At 40.6% G+C, this 15,963-nt stretch overlaps 1 protein-coding gene across 2 annotated transcripts in view; it reads left to right on the top strand.

Moving 5' to 3' along the window:
- Window positions 1-15,963, top strand: part of CADPS (calcium dependent secretion activator) — a 265,905-nt gene that overhangs the window by 80,581 nt on the left and 169,361 nt on the right. For both annotated transcript variants that reach the window (XM_008069830.1, XM_021718484.1), the window contains exons 5-6: window positions 1,055-1,194; window positions 11,034-11,100. In XM_008069830.1, the coding sequence (XP_008068021.1) occupies window positions 1,055-1,194; window positions 11,034-11,100 (207 nt within the window). The remainder of the gene's footprint in view (window positions 1-1,054; window positions 1,195-11,033; window positions 11,101-15,963) is intronic.

Genomic DNA, 15,963 nt, shown 5'->3' with positions numbered 1-15,963 from the left:
ACTGAGCTACCCACTTCTAGAGGCACTCCCAGCATCTGAGACAATGAGAAATGAGGCAGAAGACTTGGGTCAAAGTGCCATCTCTGAAGGACCCTGGTGAAAGGCATTTTTTTTTTTTTTTTGAGTTGGAGTCTCACTCTGTCGCCCTGACTGGAGTGCAGTGGCCGCTCCCGGCCACCGCAGCCTCGACCTGCTGGGCTCCGGCGATCCTTCCGCCTCAGCCTTCCGAGTAGCCAGAATTACAGGCATGCGCTACCATGCCCAGCTGATTTTTTGATTTTATTGTAGAGATGAGGTCTTGCTGCCCAGGCGGGTCTCGAACCCACGGGCTCAGGCAATCCACTCACCTCAGCCTCCCAAAGGCGTGGGATTACAGGCTGAGCCACCGAGCCCGGCGGGAAAGGCATTTTTTAAGAGCTGCTCCTTCTTCGAGCTGTGTGTGAATTCTTCCATAGTGGACAAAGTTGGGTGTTATGTGATAAGACTTCTAGTCTAGGTGAAATCGGGTTGAAATGTGTGACTCTAAGAAAGTACCTTCTCTTCTCTAAGTCTCACACGTCTCACCCATCTAATAAAGTCCCTTTCATCTTCCCCAGCGGCTTTTAAGGAATTTCTCTTCCTGAAATAGCAAAAGAAATCCTAAAGGATGGGGGAAAAAAGAGTGGATTAGAAAGACTCTCTAATATGTAAGGATATGTCTTCCTTTTATCATGTATCTTCTTGTTTGAAGACAAAGTGAATAATGTGTAGACAACATTCTCTGTTCTGAGTTTCTTGGTACTTCTGAACTTTAGAAAAGGCAAAGCAAAATCACAGAAACTTTGACCCTTACTTTTACAAAATTAACCAGGAAGAGAGAGAAGGAACAAGAGAATGTATTTCTGCCCTTGGTCATGGCTACTCAGCAGGAGCCGGCCACGCTGAGTAGATGGGACCTGGCCGGTGGGACCTGCTCCACTTCACAGCATCAAGAGTCTCTAATCTACAAAAGCATAATAACAACATCATGGTGTTTCTACTTTCTGGCTAAGATGTTTGTCCTTTGCCCCTACAGGTTATTCTCCATCCCACCCCAAACAGCCCCAAACAGTCAGAGTGGCACAAAATGGCAGTCTCCAAAAACTGCCCTGATCAAGACCTCAAAATCAAACTTGCTGTCCGAATGGATAAGCCTCAAAACATGAAGCATTCTGGGTAAGTAGTTTGTCCCCCATGGCAGTTTTGAACACACATTCATTCATTTCTCAACACAAAAATCAAATCAAAAACAAGATCCTCAGAGAACTATGTGGAAGGAAATAAAAAAGAGAAGTTATTGAAATATTTGACTTTTATATTTACTGTCATCTTCCTCAATTCTTATGATTACTAAATTTGCATTTTTGCTGTCAGGATAGAGCAACTTCTTTCTGTTTCTCTAATACTAATAGGATTTCCAATACAATTCAAAGCTTTTTTAGAAGCATGCTAGGTGATTCTGGTTTGGGGAGGTTCTATAGACTCCGTGTGTCTGTCAGAGGCATTCAGAATATTCAGACTCTACAAATCATTCACTTGTACCTTAATCAACAACCATATCTGTGAGGTGTGAGCAGTGGGCACAGGCCACCTTCAAATAATCAATTCACGTTGAATATATTTTAGTGCTTAGTGTAGCATTTAAGTGAGCAAAAAATAGAAAATATTATACTCCTTTTTGTAAGGTTTGAGAAAAATGATCAAGTAAGTAATTTTAAGTACAGCAAAAAGAATAGGTAAAATATAGTTTTATTTTACAGATCAAACCAGTGATTTGTATATAGAATGTTTATTGATAAGTGAATATATGCCTATTAAATTAAATCACATGGACCCTGTTACCTCAGAAAATGTGATCATCATTTAACTCTGAAAAGGGGAACGTCAACTAGCTGAAGGGAATGGAGTGTTTTTCAAGTATTCTGCAGTTCCCTTGCCAACCATCATTCTGCCTAGCCCTTCTGATCACTAGAAAGGTCTCGTGAATTTTCTTTAGGGTATACGTGCACTTATGATAGGGCTTAAAGTGCTAAAACTGTCATTAAATGTGAGGATTGGCTATATGTACTACAGGTTTGGGGAATTCAGAAACCCAGTATCAGAGCCTAGCCATGACTATGACAGGTTTAAACAGAAACCCATGAGAAGACCAGGAGGACGTGACCAGGACAGGAAATGGACATCCCAGTGAAGGAGCACACTACAACAGCATGCAGTCAGAATAAAGAACAGAGTTTTGGTGCCTCAGAGTTCTAGGAAGCAAAGACAACCCAAGGTTCCAGGGATAAATACCTACCAGTCAGGGCACCAGAGACTTCAAGTATGGAGGGCTCCGGAGACAGCAGAGGCCACTTATGAGCTGACTTGGTTTTGGAGAATTTGCATTGCATTGCCTTAAAGCAAAATTATTTGGAGTCTGAGATGGGATTATGACAAAATTCTTCTGCCTGAGGACATGAAAAGACCATGGGGGACTAAACTGGGCCCTAAGTACACACTCAGTCCTTTGTCATCCATCCATGATGAACAATCAGCTTTCCTCATAAATCAGCATCTTATGACATGTTTCTAAGGTCAACCTTTCTTCCTTCTCATCATACTCCTGGCATATGTTCCAAAAATGTTAAAGGAATTTCTCCCTAATATCTCTTCCCCCAATAGTAAAAATCCTAGTTTCAAGACGAAAGGGCTGAGAATTCTATTAAGTTCCTACAGTACGCAATAAAAGATTCTCATCTTTAGCAAAATACTGCCTCATAAATATTCAGTAAATATTGGCTAAAAGAACAAGTACATGAGTGAGCAGCATGGAGGCAGGAGGAAAGAGAGAAACCAGGAGGAGAGGGCAGATCAAAGAGAGAAAATACGAAAGGAACAAGAATCTGAATGAATGTATCTGTCCTCTAAAGTGCCTTTTTATAAAAACTTCCTTAAAAGGACCTCAACCCACAATCAAGACCTCTTTGAAACACTACACTAGAAGCATTGCGCTCATTTATTCCCCACAGCAAACACTTGACATAGTTATTATTTTTCCCATTGGGCAAATTCCCATTTCCCACATTTTCTTTCTTCACTCAAATGGAAACTGAACTAACTGATTTGGATTGAAGAATTTTTCTGTGGATTCATTTGTAAAATTATTAACATATTTCAGGCTACTTTGACCTTGCAGATAACAGAGGAAATATGTAACTCACTTCTGACAGGTTTCATAGCTATTTTATGTCAATAGACTGCCATTTAAAAATTACCCCTGTCAGGAAATACACCAAGAGAGCTTAAAATAACTCTGGAAAGTGAACAATGGATGCCTTAATAACACCATCAGACCAAATGTGACCTAAATCAGGGATGAGCAACTTTAGTTGCATAAGGAATTATTCAGGGAAAATGAAAATAATATTGACTACATTTTTTTTTCATTTAAATTTAAAATAGTCTTATTGAGCCCCATGGTGTGGAAAAGGATGGAAATATGAAAGCAATGTCATACCTTAAAGGCTGAGAGATAGAAAGGAATTTTTAAGAATCATGGCTGTGGTTGCGTGCTTTCATTTTAATGTTTTTCAAGCATAAAAGGAACATCAGAATCACAGGGAATTGTGCCTGTTGGTATGTACTATGGCCTTGAATGAGCCACTGGGTCATTTAGAATAACATTCTTTACTGAATAGAAAAATGTCAATGAGAAAAATCAACACTGCTTCTTGAGCCTCACTGTGTGGGGCCTTAAAACAATAGTATCTGGTCATATTTGAGAATTAGCAATTCCTGGGTAGCTTTCTAACTTTTCCTCTTTTATATCCATATGGTGTTTTCAAATTCAGGAAGTACATTCACATCCATTGTCTCATTTGATCACTGACATATTCCCATCTTAATACTCTCCCTTTACCCAGCTGCCCAGACCAAGAACCTTGGGATCATCTTTGACATTTCTCCTTCTTTCTCATCCCTTCTCTCATCCACCACCAAGTTATTTTCACTCCACCTTTAAGCTAAAGTTGGAGATCAACCCCTCGCCCCCACCTCCATCTCCATTTCACCATTGGCCTCCAGGCCTTGGTCACTGCTCCCCTTCACTCCCCTTCACTTGTTGCTCCTGCCTCATAAGCAGTCTCCCTACTTCCACCCTGGCCTCCCTGTCATCTATTTCCTACCCTGAATCAAGAGGAATTTTTTTTATCATGGGTCAGATCCTGCCATTCAAATGCTGGAAAATCTTCAATGATTCCCCATCTCATTCAGAGTAAACTCCAATTTTTGTCACCATGACTTTGAGGCCCTACCTATCTGACTTTGATCACTGCTGCAGCCTCACTGGCCTCCTTGCTCTTCCTCAAAGACACCAAGTATGCCTCTACCTCAAGGTCCTTGTCCCTGATGCTTCCTCTGCCTTGGATGTCCTCTTCCTTTCACCCAGATGTCCACATGGCTCACCTTGATCTCTGCACATCTCTATACCTTGTCAGAAAACCTTACCTGGCCCAATTGTGTCCTCCCTGTCTCTCTTACTCTGCTTTATTTTCCACTAGACCACTTATTGTTACCACATGTATCATGTACTTCTCTGTCTGTTTTCTACACTATACTGTAAGTTTCTTGTCAGAAGGACATTTTCCCCTTTGTTCATTCACAGTGCCTTTGTACAGGGCCTGATATGTAGCAAAAATCCAATAAATTATTTGTTGCATGAATGAATAAGGGAATGAATGAATCCCCACTTCACAGATGGAGAAACTGAGGTTTAAAATGGTGAACAGACTTACTTAAGTCAAAGTAAGCATCAGAGCTGGGACTAGAATTATTCTTTTCAGTTCACCCTTAACTGAGGACATGAAGCTTTACTCAATTATAGAGGTCTGCAAAGCTCCACTTTGAATTCATTCAATGAGCCACAATCCACCAACCAAGAGTAACTCACAGCAATTCCAATTTTTCTTTTATATTTTAACAAACCTCAAAGGGGATACAGTTTTTAACCCTCTGCCATCTTCTTGAAATTACTGTTCCTCTTCCATTTTCTTAGCTGTGCCACTGCTCTGGATCTCTTGTTCTTCAAAACCACCACAGTCCTCTCTTTTCCCCATAGGTTTCCATGGCACCACTCTTATTGGCTCAGACTCTGAAACCAAAATACTGAACTGGATTAACTGAATATTTTTAGGATTCCATGTTATCTCCCTTATTGACCAAAGGGAAGCCCTTTGCAAAATTGTTAATTATATGCTCTTTCTACTAGGACTACTATTTCTACTACTAGTAGTACTACTAGTAACAAGCACAACCACAACAACAACAATGCCTAACATTTACCCAGCCCTTATCATGTACCAGTTAGTGTGCTAAACATATCAGCTTTGGGTCCTCACAACAACCTTATGAAGTAGCTATTATGCTATCCCCATTTCACAGCTGATAAAAGAAAAACCTTAGACAAATTAAATTGAACAAAGTTTAATGGAGCAAAGAGCGATTCACAAATTGGGCAGCCCTTGAGCCAGGAAAGGTTCAGACAACACAGCTGCATGGTGGAAGAAGATTTGTGGACAGAAAAAGAAAAGTGACCTACAGAGAACATAAGTGAGGTACAGAAACAGCCGGATTGGTTACAGCTGGGTGTTTGCCTTACTTGAACCTGGGTCGAATTGTTGGCCACCTTTGATTGACTGAAACTCGATGATTGGCACAAGAGTAGGTTACAGTCTATTAGTTTACTGTGTACAGAGAAATCTCTAAAATATGTAAAGAGGAAGATTTAGGCTACAGTAAATTTAACACAGCTAAGGAAACTGAGGTACAGGGTGGCTAAGCCAAAGGAGAGTTAATGATGGCCAGAATTCCCACCAAGGTGTATCCCCCCTAATCTGAGATATAACCACTAGGCTAAACTGCTCTCCTCACACTAGAATGCTGATTTTTCTGTTGGTAAATCCAGATTTCCACATATCTGGACAGCCTGAGGAGAGTCGAGGGCCACTAATACCCACACAAGTAGCTCTGACAGTAGTGTGAGGAGCTAGAAGGAAAGCCACCTGTAAGTCTGCAGTAACAGAACGTCCATCTGCTCCAGGTACTGTGCATCCTATTTAATGAGCATGTTCCAACCAAAGAAAATACAGAGCTGGAGCTGACTAGACAGAAACAGTACATTGCAGCCCTCAGTTTTTCTTAGTTTTGACACCTTCTGGTATGTGCCAAATTAGCAATAAATTCTGAGGAAAACCTCAGAGGGATAGCCCCTCCTTCACACAAACTTTCAGAAGGAGAATTGTTAATTTTCCCCTGATCCCACCAGCTTTCCCATTCAGAAGCTTTTAACCAGAAGTCGCCTCTGTTCAATTACAATAGCAATTCATGTTCTTACTTCAAAAAAGAAACCAAAGTTTGTCATCCAGAATGGAGGAGGAGGAACACGGAGAAGAGGGTGCTTTATAATCGGACTGTTCTGAGTTTAAATTCTGGCTGTGTCCTTCACTAGCTGTGGAATCTAGGAAGGTTGCTTAAATTTTCTCAACCTTACCTCCCTCGGCTGTAAAACAGGAATAACGGAATCATGGCATAGCTAATAGTATTTACTTTGTGCCAGCTATTGTTCTAAGTACCTGTAGTTCTACTTTAATCCTCCCAATCCTTGAAATAGGTACTGTTATTAATATCTCCACTGTAAGGGTACAAATAAGTCTAGTAATTTGCCCAGGGTTGCATGTGAACTCAGGCACATGAACCCTTCAATCTCCAGATCCAAGCTCTTAACCTCTCGAGATAGGTATAATAAATTCACATAAAATACCTGGCACAGTACAGAGAACTGGCAAAACTTCACTAAGCAGAAGCTATTATTTTCATGATAAAGGAAAAGTTAATGATTCAGTATAAATTATACTCTATGAGTTCGAGTGAACTGTTTTCCCTGCTTCCATCCTCATCTATTAAAATTGTGTACTCTTTGGATGTTGTAGGTGTATTCATGATTTCAAATCTCTTTTTGTGGATGCAAGGTGAAGGGAAATGGGTGGTGCCTGCTAGATATAATTCCAGAAAAGTGTGAGACTATCACACCCTTCCCTTTATCTTGCATCCACAAAAAGAGATTTGAAATCATGAATACAGCTACAACATCTAACAAGTACACAATTTTAATAGACGAGGATGGAAGCAGGGAAAGTAGTTCACCAGAACTCATAGAGTACACAAAGTTTTTGCCTACTTCCTTCATTTGATCTTTCAGGTCATCTCTCTCCCTATGTACATAAGCCCAAGATTTCCCTTCACATATTTAGTTATTGTTTACTGCTAATAATGATACATTTTCCTCTGTCCTCAGAGAGATTTTATAATAAGGCTGACATGTATTAGGCATTCGCTTCCTGCCATGCCTCATGCTTATATGTCCCAAGCACTGTTTCATTAAATCCTCACAACAACCCTGTGAACAAGGAACCGTTACTGCCCTATCTTACAGAGCACCAAGAGGTTAAACAGCTTACTCAACATCTCAGAGTTAACTCACAGAACTAGAACTAGAAGATGATGCTCTTAAGTGTTACAGCCAGGAACCCCCTCTCTCCTTAGCCCTGGCCAAACCTTCCTTTGATGTTCATTTCTGCCATGAATACATTCACACATTATTTCAGGCATTGACCTGGACAGCTAGGTGTAACAACAAAGCAGACCATGCCGGCCTCTGCAGCAGCGCAAGGCTGATATTACCAGCCACCCACCCAGGCTCACTGCCTCAGCTTTAGTCAAGCCACTACCTCTGTTGCTTGCACCCCTGAGACCATCTCTTCTCTGATCTCTCTGTCTTCTCTCTTGCCCCTTCCACCTATGGTGTATTCTCTTCCCAGCAACCAGGGCAGTCATCTTAAATAGAAATATAATTGTCTCACACACACACACCCCTTAAAACCCTTCCATATTTTCCCAGCCTTATTTAGAATGAGTGTACTGGTGATCTGATTTACCCACTTAAGATATAACTCTAGCTGCTGTAGAATGAGCAGAGCATAGAGGCGAGAGTGAAAGCAAAGAGGGCTCTTGTCATGGTCTAGGTAGGAATGATGGCAGCTTGACTGGGGAGTAGCAGTGGGGATGGAAAGATGTAGCATATTTTGGAAGGAAAGCTCAAAGAACTTGGTGACGGATTGCATGTTTTTATGCAGTGCTTTAAAATCTCATCAGAAATCTTTATAAAGGTCACTCTGGTCTCTTAAGAACAGGCACTCAAAACCAATTGAAATATAACAAATAGCTATTGACCATTTACCATGTATCAGGAACCGATAGGAATTCAGAAAGAAGAACAAGATTCTAAGAATTTAGAAAGAAGAACCAGGGTTTCTTCCTTTCAGGCACCCACGGTTCAATAGGAACAATAAACATAAAGACAAATACATTTTAGCTGTGGGATAATTGTTACAGCAGAATTATCTACAAGGCCCAGGAGCTGACAACATCAAGGTAAGGATTTAAACTGAGGAAGAGTAAGACTTCTAACACAAGGAGCAGGAAAAAGGCATTCTGGGTAGCATAGGTTGTAAAAATTATGGAGGTGTGAACTTTATGGTGCAGTCAGGAATTACACATAACAAAATGTGTGGATGCTGAGTCTAGCAAGGTAGTCAGGGATGGAAAATGGAGGGTTATTTAGGCCAGGTCAAGATGCTGGACTTGGTCCCTGTAGGCTAAGATGTCCCCAAGCGTACTCATATCATTAAGAGTACACAAAGTAGTTTTAGTGGTATACAGACATGGATCAAACATAGTCAGGTCTCCATGTACACAGGTTCTGCATTCAAGGATTTGGACAACTCTGAATAGAAAATAGTTGGAAAGATCACAATACAAGAACAAAGATAATACAAACTTTAAAATACAGTATAACAACTATTTACATAGCATTGACATTGTTTTAGGTATCAGAAGCAATGTAGAGGTAATTTAAAATATACAGGAGGGTGTGGATAGGTTACATGCAAATACAACATCATTTCATATAAATGACTTGAGCTTCCATGGATTTTGATATCCGCAGGGATTCTGGAACCGATCCTCCATGGATATTAAGAAACAACTATAGTTATTTATGTATTTTAATGTATACTATACAGTATATGATTGGTATATCAAGTTTGTAATATAAAGTTTATTTGCAAAATACATTTATTCATGCTAAGTAAGTCAATTTAAAGAAGAATAATGATTGGTCATGGTGGCTCATGCCTGTAATCCCAGTAATTTGGAAGCCTGAAGTAGGAGAATCACTTGAGTCTAGGAGTTCAAGACCAGCCTAGGCAATGTAACAAGACTCTGTCTCTACAAAATTAAAAATGGTCTGGGCTCAATGACTCACACCTGTAATTCCAGCACTTGGGGAGGCTGAGGTGGGAAGATTGCATGAGCCCAGGAGTTTGAGGCCAGCTTGGGCAACATAGTGAGACCTTGTCTCTACAAAAAATTAGCTCATTGTGGTGGTGTACACCTATAGTCCCAGCTACTCAGTTGGCTGAGGCAGAAGTATCACCTGAGCCCAGGAGGTTGAGGCTGCAGTGAGCTGTGATCATGACACAACACTTCAGTCTGGGTGACAGGATGAGACTATGACTCAAAAAATAATAATACAATTAAATAAAATTTAAAAAATAAAAATATTAAGTAAATCATAGACTAGGTAGACAGATGTCACACCAATCATAAAAGTGAAACGTGAGAGGCCAAAATGTGGGATACCCTTAATGTAAACAGAGGAGACCCACTGAAAGTTTCAGCAGGGAAAAGACATAATAGAATTTGCAGATGGTAGGGTCTGTCTCATGGCTAGGAATAGGATGAAAGTCATTCTCGTGTCCTTGAAACCAATTAAGAGTTTCCTCTATAGTTTTCCACAGAAGTAAAAATGTGGGTGGGGACTGAAATAGTGGAAGTGGGAAGACGGAGCACAGTGAGGAACTCTCCAGGAGGTAAAAAAATTGACAGCACTTGGCGGCTGAGGAATAAGGATGGGAAAACAGAAGCACCCAGGATGACTTCTGGGTTTCTGGCTTGAAGGTTTGAGTAGATTTTTGGCTGCCAGCCACTCCTAAGAGCCTCTGAAATTCATTGAACGGTAAAAATTTTAATTAGATGCATGCTTCTTTATGTTCCAAAGCGGAAATCTGTCTGAGTCTAGGTGAAGTGAGAATTTGGAAATTGTCCAGTGGTTGTTGATGGCAGGTAAAGCCAGTTTTGGAACTTCAGCTCTTGTATTTGTGAATGACCAGATATCTCCTTCTTTTGTTTGGTAGAGCCTAAAAACCCCCACTCTGACTTCCTAGACCAATAGTAGTTCAACATATAACAGTCCACAAGGCAGGTGGGATAATTCATGAATGAATTAGTAATATTGATCTTAAAATCTCCAGACAGCTTTGAGCTATGCCTCTATAATTTTTAACCCTCCTTTTTATTTTATTTTTGTGTATAAAGATTAATTTCCATCAACAAAAGAGCACTTGGAGAAAGAGGGCGAGAATAAGGAGGACTTCTTATGTTGACTTGAAACTTCTTCCCTGTCATGTATCTGCATATGCTAGAATTAGAGCAAAAGGAAACAAGGGATGGTTTTTCTGAATGAAACTTGACAAGAGGTGAAAAAGTGAAAGTTGTGAGATTTAGCTTGCGCTCTCTCTCTCTTCCTCTCCCCTGTGCAACATCTTTCAAGAGTTTCCCAACCTAAAAGACTTTTATCACATATACAAATTAAGCTGCAGGGTAACAATTTCCAAGGTGCTTTCTGGAATCTGTCAAGGAATCTAGGTCAAGTCTGATGAGAGACCACAATTCCTCCTGTAAGTGGAAGTAAACCATGCCTGCTGTTGCTTGTGCTTAACCACCGAGCTCCAAAATCTGTGCTCTGATCCTGAGCCATGTGTATTTCCTTGTTGATGAGTACTGAGCTTCATGATAAAGTGTGTTAAACAATTCACTCATTCAAACATTAATGCAGCTCTGGCCTTTCTCTTTTCCCTTAGGTATTTATGGGCCATCGGTAAGAATGTCTGGAAGAGATGGAAGAAGAGGTTTTTTGTATTGGTGCAGGTAACTCTTCAACTCTAATATCAGTCTTAAGAGACATTAGCATTAGAGATTTGATAGTATAAATGAATACTTTTTAACTGAGATTTAATTTACAAAAAGTATGCAAAGCTCAAGCATTTAGTTCAATTAATTTTTACATATATCCTTGGAATCAGCATTCAGAAGATGCACAACATTTCTAGTACCCAGAGGGCTTCCTTGTGCTCTATTTCCTACTTTTATATAACATTAAATTTTAAAAAATGAATGTGCAAGCATTATTTTTTTTATTCTAACAATATAGAAGCATATAAGATAGGTCAGGGAGAGTAGACTTCCATGCCTGCCTAGTCCCTTGTCCAGAATGGAGAGAATAAGCCTGTTTCTGATTAGAACAGCATGGACATTCACATTTACTTAAAAGAATTTGGTATTTCTAAAAGCACTGAGATAGGCAGTATGGGAAAAGTCAGAATCCAGTTGGACTTTGTGACTCCATTGTATTATTTCGTATGTTTGATTTGTAATTATCTGTGGGGGAGCACACCACTCCTCTTGGTGCCTGGGGCTTCCAAAAGTCTTAACCCATCTCCTGTAACTATGTTTAATAGTCTGGAATATATCTTTCCAGATAATCTTTTTTTTTTAAACCAAAGCTAACCAAATTCTTTACATTGTTCTGTAGCTTGCTTTTTTTGCACAAGTTGCTTTAATATTTTTCCATGTTTGCCTATATAGCTCTGTCTCTAATATCAAGACTTTTTTAACTTTGTTGTACTTCAGGACTTCCCCAATTTGGGTTATTATTAACAATGCTACAAGGAACATCTGTGTATATTTAGGTGCAGATATAGATGCAGATGTTGATGTTGATATTAATACATTAGTAATATATAAATATCTTTACTCTCTTGAACGTTTCTTAAAATTTTTTCCAGAAGTAGTAATGTATGTCCTTGAAAAGCGCTCATGTGCGCTCTCGCTCGCTCTCTCGCTCTCTCTCTCTCTCTCTCTTTCTTTCTTTCTCTCTTTCTTTCTCCCTCTCTCTCCCACTTCCTTTCATCTTTCTCCTTCTCCTCTCCTCTCCTCTCTTCTCCTCTCCTCTCTTCTCCTCTCCTCTCCTCTCCTCTTCTCTCTCTCCTCCTTTTTCCTTTTTGGTTGTTTTGTTTTTGCATCAGAATTTTTCAGTTTTCAAAGGAATTAGCCATTGATGCTTTAATTTGCAGATTATTTAAACTATAATTCAATTTGCAAAATTTAATTTATGCTGTACTCTAAAAGACGTCACAAAGTAAGTTCGCTTGTAATTTAGTGACTAAAGGTGTTATTGAGTTACTTGACTAGTGTTTAGAGTGCTACCAATTCTGACACCTCACAATAAAGCAAATTCCTCTTAGCTCTAAATGATATTGATGGTTCTGCCAAGCCTGAAATTATGAAACTAGACCTTCTACAGGTCTACTCAAGTATCTGCTGTGCCACTAAGGCAAAATGCAACTCTCTGGCTACAACAAGAGGTTATTTTTGCTTTTATTATGCTATATAGTACAACAAAACATTAAAGTAAATTAGCCAGGTAAAATTCCAAGTAAAATTTTGGAATGAGGCCCATCTCTCAAAATAACTCATGGCTAAACAATGGAAGACATTTTAGCCTGAGATACATTTCTTCAGACTATCAACTGACCAATACTTATTGAGTACCTACTCCATGTAGGGCACATTGAGAGGACATAGAGAAGAACTATGAGGTCTTGTCTCCTGCTTCCAGAAAGTTATCTATTAAAATTCTATATATGTAAGCAGCACAAATAAACTCAAGCTAATTAAATGTTTTTAAATTAATGTATAAAAGGCTCTGAAATTAGCTCAGGATGGTTGAAAAAGCTGAATGACCCATCCTTGTTAAGGACAGGGCCCAGTTTCATTTCAGAAATCCAGGTGGTAGGAACTGTGGCCAGTGTCACTGGTATAATCATAGGACAAATTGGCTCTGACCATTTTGCATACTTGCACCACTCCACTTAAGTGAGGGTGGAGGTATCTCCAATTCAAAATCAGGATGCCATTACCAGAAGAACAAATGGATGCTGGACAGTCAAAAAGAGCTGGTGTCTACTCTAAATAAAGCACAATATGAATGGAGAGACAAGACACATCAAAAGAAGCAGTGCTGAGTCCTGGATGGTTCTTGCCCCTCCATGTTTCTCATTGTACTCAGCACAGCAGACTCTCTTAGAATCACCTGGGAGCATGCCTGGACTCCCAGACAGACAGTGCGCTGTTTCAGGGCCATTTCTGTTTCTGATTCTTCCTTGTATCCATCTGTCTTCCCCCACACACCCATACACAATTCCTAATCAAGAAATGTTTCATAGAAGAGAGAAGAAGAAGAGGGAGAGAGAGAGAGAGAGAGAGAAGCACAGGCAATGCCTCAAGTGGTTCTGAAAAAGGAGCGATTGTGTGCTCTGGAAAATGGCTGGTGGCAACTTCCCAGAGCAAATGGACAAGTGGTCCTTTCACCATGACATGGAGTCTCCCCTCCCACTCTGAGGTAGCCAGGGAATGTTCCTCTGGACACATGACTTTTATCTGAGCATCTATGAAATGACAAAGTACATAGAAGAAGTAGCTCACCTCTTATTTTGGGAGATATTTTAGGGGGAAACTTCAGGAAAAAAAGAGGAAATGTGCTTGAAAATATCAATGAAGACATGTCTGCACAATAACTACTGAAACAAAAAGAAGAGAATGGTGTTTTTTAGGCAACTCCAACACAGATGTTCTGGGGACTTCACACTGATACACCAATAGAAGATGAAAATTACATAGTAGCTAAAATGCAAGTTCTGTGCTCATAAAAGAGCAGAGCCTGGCTAAAGCTCAGCATCTTTCCTGGAAGGACAGGAGAGATTTCAGGATTTTGTGAGCACTCTCATGTTTGTGTGATCCTCATTAGCTTTTTTTTTTTTCTTTTTTTTGAGTTGGAGTCTCACTCAGTTGCCCGGTGCAGTGGCCGCTCCCAGCCACCTCAGCCTCGACCCGCTGGGCTCCGGCAATCCTTCCGCCTCAGCCTTCCAAGTAGCTGGAACTAGAGGCGCGTGATACCACGCCCAGCTGATTTTTTTTTGTTTATTGTAGAGATGAGTTCTCGCCAAGTTGCCCAGGCGGGTCTCGAACCTGCGGGCTCAGGCAATTCACTCACCTCGGCCTCCCAAAGCTCGGGATTACAGGCTGAGCCACAGAGCCCGGCCCTCATTAGCTTTAAAGAGCCATCATGGTGCATTGGGTACATCCATCCCCAAATTAAGCCTTCCGTTTGAACCTGAGTCAGATTCTTCCCTTAACAATCTCTGGGACCTGCAGAGGTGACTTGACAGCCCTACCTTCACAAAGGCAATGGGGATCCAGGATGAGAATGCAGGTCTTGCCCTATGCGTAACCATGTCTGAAAGCAATTTCCATAGCCTACCTAGAATATACTGCATTGTTTTTTAATTCTCCCCATTTTTTCCTCTTCCCTATTTAAGTGATCACACTTAGACACACATTATCAAAATTATATGGAAAATACCCACTTCCTTTGAAAGAACCCCCGGTGCCAAAATAGTTTCAAGGGAAAAGTTCAAGACCAGCAATACTAGCCCAATTCAGAGGAAGCAAAAATACCCCCAGGTTGTTTGAAGAAAAGGATGGCAGTGCAAACAGCTAAAATCAGCACCCAGCAGCGCATGCAATGTTGAATTTAGTCATACATACACACAATTTTCAGTTTCTTTGTAGCCACCAAACTCTTACACTGAAACTCAAAATGCATATGTGAAACCAGGAGAACCACTCTGGTCAAACTTGCAGAAGGATGAGGGAGCTGGGGAAGGAAGATGATCCTGCCCCTTCCCCCAGACAACCTTGGAGGAAATTCTGTAGAAAACAGTCTGGAAACCACCAAACAGAAAGCATATCTCCTCAAGTGACTTACCAAATCTTTGTTTCTTATATTTGGATGTGAGATCTTATAGAGTATATTTTATAGAGAGTTGGCAACACATAATTTCTTACTCAATCATGATTTACTACATTAGATTTAAAACAAGGAAAATTGTTTGAAAAACCTAAGAAGCGAGAACATTCAATATTAGTCTCCCCAAAACCCATCTCCTGCTCCACACATGTTCATAAAATCTACTTTTTTATTTGTGACACAAAACTATTAAAATTCTCCCTAAGTGAGATTTCCTTTTAGTGCTTCTACCTTGGGGAACCAAATGATAGATTGAAAGTGGACTTCCTACTAGCCAGGGACAAAAGACATCCTCAGATGGGGTGTTAAACCAAAGTAGCAAGCCCATTTTTTTAAGGATCAGGGCTAAAATTATTATAGAGGTGGCTGGAGTCTGCCCCACCAACTGTGAAGGGAATGAAGCAGTTGCAGGGTGCTTCTGTGCCAGAGAGTTTTACATTCCTGTATGATGAGACAGTGTTTTCCAAGTGTGGGCCTAGACCACCTGCATCAGGTAGTGTTTAAAATGCAGATCTCCTGTAATCCCGTGCCTTTGGGAGGCTGAGGTGAGTGGACTGCCTGAGCCGTTGGAGACCTGCCTGGGTAACTTGGCGAGACCTCATCTCTACAATAAATCAAAAAATTAGCTGGGCGTGGTAGCGCACGCCTGTAGTTCCAGCTACTTGGAAGGCTGAGGTGGAAGGATCGCGGAGCCCAGCAGGTCAAGGCTGCGGTGACCGAGAGTGGCCACTGCACTCCAGTCTGGGTGTCAGAGTGAGACTCCAACTCAAAATAAATAAATAAAAATGAAATGCAGATCTCAAGGTGTCATCCAGAAGACTCTGATACAGTAGGTCTGAGATGGGGCCCAGAAGTCTGCGTGT

Source organism: Carlito syrichta, unplaced genomic scaffold, assembly GCF_000164805.1.
Source record: "Carlito syrichta isolate Samal-C Ts95f unplaced genomic scaffold, Tarsius_syrichta-2.0.1 Scaffold312220, whole genome shotgun sequence".
Lineage (NCBI taxonomy): Eukaryota > Metazoa > Chordata > Mammalia > Primates > Tarsiidae > Carlito > Carlito syrichta.
This window is presented reverse-complemented; position numbering and strand designations above follow the sequence as displayed.